Source organism: Austrofundulus limnaeus, unplaced genomic scaffold (genome assembly GCF_001266775.1).
Source record: "Austrofundulus limnaeus strain Quisiro unplaced genomic scaffold, Austrofundulus_limnaeus-1.0 Scaffold495, whole genome shotgun sequence".
Classification (NCBI taxonomy): domain Eukaryota; kingdom Metazoa; phylum Chordata; class Actinopteri; order Cyprinodontiformes; family Rivulidae; genus Austrofundulus; species Austrofundulus limnaeus.
The window spans coordinates 214,513-219,372 of record NW_013952897.1 but is presented as its reverse complement, the minus strand read 5'-3'; the positions used below and the strand labels follow the sequence as shown (position 1 = coordinate 219,372).

The 4,860-nt window shown below is 40.2% G+C and overlaps 1 protein-coding gene and 1 long non-coding RNA gene across 3 annotated transcripts in view; both read left to right on the top strand.

Annotated features, from left to right (window-relative positions):
• Positions 1-4,076, top strand: part of shisa6 (shisa family member 6) — a 78,268-nt gene extending 74,192 nt beyond the window's left edge. For both annotated transcript variants that reach the window (XM_014025727.1, XM_014025726.1), the window contains exon 8: positions 2,493-4,076. In XM_014025727.1, the coding sequence (XP_013881181.1) occupies positions 2,493-3,106 (614 nt within the window). In that variant the 3' untranslated portion in view covers positions 3,107-4,076. The remainder of the gene's footprint in view (positions 1-2,492) is intronic.
• A 574-nt stretch (positions 4,077-4,650) lies between these two features.
• The window catches only part of LOC106530149 (uncharacterized), a 1,046-nt gene continuing 836 nt past the window's right edge, over positions 4,651-4,860 (top strand). Inside the window, exon 1 of the long non-coding RNA XR_001311733.1 lies at positions 4,651-4,742. This is a non-coding gene — a long non-coding RNA (uncharacterized LOC106530149). The remainder of the gene's footprint in view (positions 4,743-4,860) is intronic.

Genomic DNA, 4,860 nt, shown 5'->3' with positions numbered 1-4,860 from the left:
AGCAAAAGCTAGCTAAATGCTAAAAGTAGCATTAGAAGACAGTTTGACTAAAACAATATTTTAAAAATAACTAAATAAATCTAAACATATTTATATGGAGAAATATTTATAAATAAAGTTAAATATAAAAAAATATGAGGAAAAATTAAAATTTCTAGCACCTTTCTGCTAAAACCCTTTGTTATATTTTAACTGTTCGTACTTAAATCAAAGTATGCAGAACAAGGTAGTTTGTGAAAATATGTTAGAATAAATRAAGAAGAGGAGCTGCAGCTCCTCAATCACACACTTTAATCCCCTAAATGGGATTAAACACAAACCAGAACATAAAAAGTCATATTTAATATTTTCGTGAGAAAAAAAAACCTCTTAAATTATATTAAATTATATTTTTGCAGCCAGTACTTTTAAACGCCACCTCTCGTGCTCCGAACGTCTAAAGATCACTTTCTAATCGATGTCCCATCAGTTTGATGAGTGTCGGAGCATAATTACAYAACTGCAGTCCTCTGATCAACAGCTGACACATAAATAAAAACACGGGTTGRACTGAATTCAATCTCACAGAGTGGGAGCTGCTGCTTTAATTAAGTGTTATTAGCAAATTAGTGTTTGTTTTTAAAGCTCCACTGTGAGTTTGGACGCCGCCGGCCTCATCCATTCACGTTAAAAATAGACGAGGTTTTCTGTCTTTAATCTCATTTGTAGCAGAAGTGATTAAACTAAGACTTCACCTCAGTTTTTAGAGTTAATCTGGGTCCATGGAGGAAAACAATCAGTAAAAAAGTAACACGTTTTGATCAATTACCCACAATCTTTGTGTATTTTATAAAGCTGTGGAAGAATTCTCTGCTGTTTAATATTAGAAGTTGCAGAAAATTCTACTTCAACGTTTGTGTGATAAATTCTGATACATTAAAACATTTATGGACTCTGATCTACAGTGTTACTGGTTCTGTTTGTGATCAGATTTACTTGACATTTTCTGACATAAAATCCCACCTGAACCAACCCAACAGGGACAAATGTCGCCCCCGGCAGGAGCTGCTTCCTTCATTAYGATGCAGCTGACATGAAAACGTCTTTATGAGGCGACGACAAGGTGACCTTTGATTGTCCGAGGAAGACGTCTCTATTGGAGAAAAATCATCCAAATTATTCCAACGCCATCATCAGCGGCGGCGGCTCGAATTAAAATAAACCGTTTTTGTCAGATTTCTAAAAACCAGTTCAGCTGAATGATGAGAGTTATGACAAAAATGTTAATATTTCCTCAAATAGATCAGCTGAAATAACCCTTTCTTTTATCAGACAGTTACAATAAATGACTTGTCTGGATCAGGGGCGGAGCTAGACTTTTTGGGAAGAGGGGGCCCAGGTGTTTTTTTACGGGGGGGACATACAAATAAAGAAAAGTACCCTGGATTTGAAAATTTAAGATGGCTGCCACAGCTAATTCTAAATGGCTTTAATTCAGCTGAGTTAGTCACAACTTATTAGTCAGGTATTTTTAGACAGTTCGTGACGAAGTAGCCAAAAACAATCTTTACCAAATTCTAAATGCTAATCAAAAATTCAAGCCAACCGCCACAGCTAACTGTATTTTAGCTATTTAAGACTTATTAATGATCACATGTCGATTGAGGATGCTAATCCCAAATTAAGCTAACCGCTAATGCTAATTCTAATTTCACACAGGACTATAATTCGGCCATCTTTAAATATACACTGCTGAAAATGTACACAGTACAGAAGCATCAGAGAACAATCTTTAACAAAATCTAAATGTAAATACAAAATTAAGACCCCCACAACCTTGTCAGTTGTGTGGGGTGGCACTTGGGGAGGCCAAGGTGTTTTTTGGGGGCACATACAAATCAAGAAAAGCACCTGGATTTGAAAATTCAAGATGGCCACCACAGCTAATTTCAAATGGTAATAATCCAGCTGTTTTAAGAAATAYTGAGCTGAAATTTGTGCGATTCTAACTAAGAATGATCCAAAAGACGTGCTAGWCACAACTCTATATTCAGGTATAAAGAAGTCTTTACCAAATACTCAGTGCTAATCAAAAATTCAAGATGGCCACCACAGCTAACTAYATTTTAGCCATTTAAGACTTATTAAGATGAAATTTGTAGATTAGCTAAGAATAATCACGTTAATTGTCAATTTTAATCCCAAATTGAGCTAACAGCTAATGCTAATTTTACAAAAGGCTATATTTCAGCCATTTTTAAAGATACACAGCTGAAAATGTTTATATTACAGTATCATCGGACAACAATSTTCAACAAAATCTAAATGCAAATACAAAATTCTCCCCAGCCACAGTCAGTTGTTTGGGGGTGGCACTTGAGGTGGCCAACCAGGTGCATCAGGTGAAACTTGCCACCCTTTGACTCCGCCCCTGGTCTGGATGAAACGAAGGTCTTTACTGAGTAAAGAAGTTGTGTTTTTCTCTCATAGCTTTGGTTTTTCTGACTCCACAGGTGAAAAGGACATGGACGATTACTACCCGAGGAAGCAYCACCACCCGGACTTCGGCGGCAGAGGCCCGACCCACATGGTGAAGCTGAGCGCAGAACCCCAGCAGCACCAGCAGCGCCAGCGTCCTCGACGGGTCCAGCGGGCCATGTCCCAGGACCACGTCCTGTCCCCGCCCAGGACGCCGCGTCGCGGAGACTACAACCTGTCGTCGTACGGCGCCGTGGCGGCGGCGGCGTACGGCAGCAGCAGGAACCTGTCCAACGAGCAGCTGCTCTCCGCCGACCGCCTGCACTCCCAGGACCCCCTGCTGCTGTCCCCGGCCATGAGGCGCGACAAGTTCCGGGAGAAGGCCATGGCGCGGGCCATGTCCCACGCCGACATGCTGCTCCCCACCACGCCCGTCATGGATCGCCACAAGATGACCAAGATGCACTCCCAGCCCAGTGCCTCTAACGACTCGTACAACACGCTGATGGTCAACCATCATGCAGGCACGTCCACGTCCAAGAGGCAGGCGTTTGCCAACCGACGAACACACACGGTGGACCACCTGCAGTACATTCCCGGGCACCACCACGCGTACCGCACTGCCAGTAAGAACGAGGTAACTGTTTAACCTCCGACGTTCAGCTCCTCCTCAAACCACCTCCTACRTTAAAACTCTTCCTGCTTTTTACCACGAGCTTCGGCGCCGCCCGGACTCCGGGTTCCTAGGATCAACCCCGGCAAAACTTCTTCTTCTTCTGCGTTTTTTTTTTTTTTTTTTGTTCCTCTTAGAGCATCTTAAGGGCTTTGCGTGTCGACACAAAGATCCTTCTTGTTGACAATGTGAAGAAAATATTTTTTAAACTGAACTCGAGACTCAGAGGGAGTTGTAATAACTTTATAAATACATAAACTATATTTATTATTTGTACTTTCAGTCCTTGTTATAGCTTTAGACATAACCGATGTAAGCGCTTCAAACGATGCCTCTTGGATTCGTCCCATTTCAACTACGAAGTGGATTTGTGGGTTAAAAAGCACAATAAATGAATTCACTTTAAATTTTTATTAGGTTCTGTTTGTAAAGGCCAGAACATCAGTTTAGACTAGAAATCAAGGAGGTTGTTTTTGTTGCATACAATAAATGATTGTAAATAAGCTATATTAGCAGCATTATACTAAGAAAGCTGGTGTTTTGTCCTCACGCATTTTCTTTTATAATCATTTTTTAGATAAGAAAAGGGTTACAGATTAGTTTTATTTCCACTGATGTCTCAAACTTAAACTGGGAGTATTCTTTGTGTTTGTGGCACAGAACGGTTGTGAATGAAACCTTTTTTCTCCTGTATTTATTCATTTGTTGGTGAAAATGGAGCTGAGTAGTTCTGACCCTCCTGCTTTTACGGTTCTTTATTCTCGTTACTTCATAACAGATACTCAGTGTTGTGGAATATTTAGGCTGAAAATCAGTTTTCGTTCTGGCTCAGAGTGAGGACCACGTCCTGCTGGATTGACGAGACCTTCCTTCGTTTGTCGAGCATCAATGAAACTGTGAAATGTTTGTCCAGCTTTGTTTCCATTAAAGCAATGCCTTATTGTGATAGAATCCCCATATGTCTTAACGAACAATCACGCTTTTTCTACACTGTTCAGACGGCTAACCAGCAAAACCAGACGCTTAAATCTGGGAAATGAGAAATCAGAGCAAAACGATCAGATGTGATTCAAGGGATCCAGGATTAGTTACAACATTAGACTTTATTTGATAAACATATATTTTAACTGTAAAATAAAGACTGTAAAAATACTGTAGGATGTTTAGTTAGCCTGTTAGCTTTAGCGTGTGTGTGTGTGTGTGTGTGTGTGTGTGTGGTCCATCTTTAGTTTGAAACACCTGAAATAATCTCTTACAGTCTGAGGAAGGAGTTTCAAGGGATCCAGGATTAGTTGTAACATTAGACTTTATTTGATAAACATTTATTTTAACTGTAAAATAAAGACTGTAAAAATACTGTAGGATGTTTAGTTTTGTAAATTTTTTTAATTTTTAACACGGACGGAGCCATTTTATTTCCACACAAAGCATTCTGGGTAAATGATGACGTGGATAGGTCCTCGGTGCGAGGCTGAGCTAGCAGCAGTATTTTTACAGTCTTTATTTTACAGTTAAAATAAATGTTTATCAAATAAAATCTTATGTTACAACTAATCATGGATCCCTTTAAATAAAACAAATAGATGTAGTTCTCTTGTGTACATCACATGAGGTAATTTCAACTTCGAAGTGGACTCGCTTCATCCCTGGCTTGCATTGGGCCCTGAAGCCGGGGACTCGCTTCATCCCACATGGTCTGAGGGGGGCCCTGAAGCCGGGGACTCGCTTCA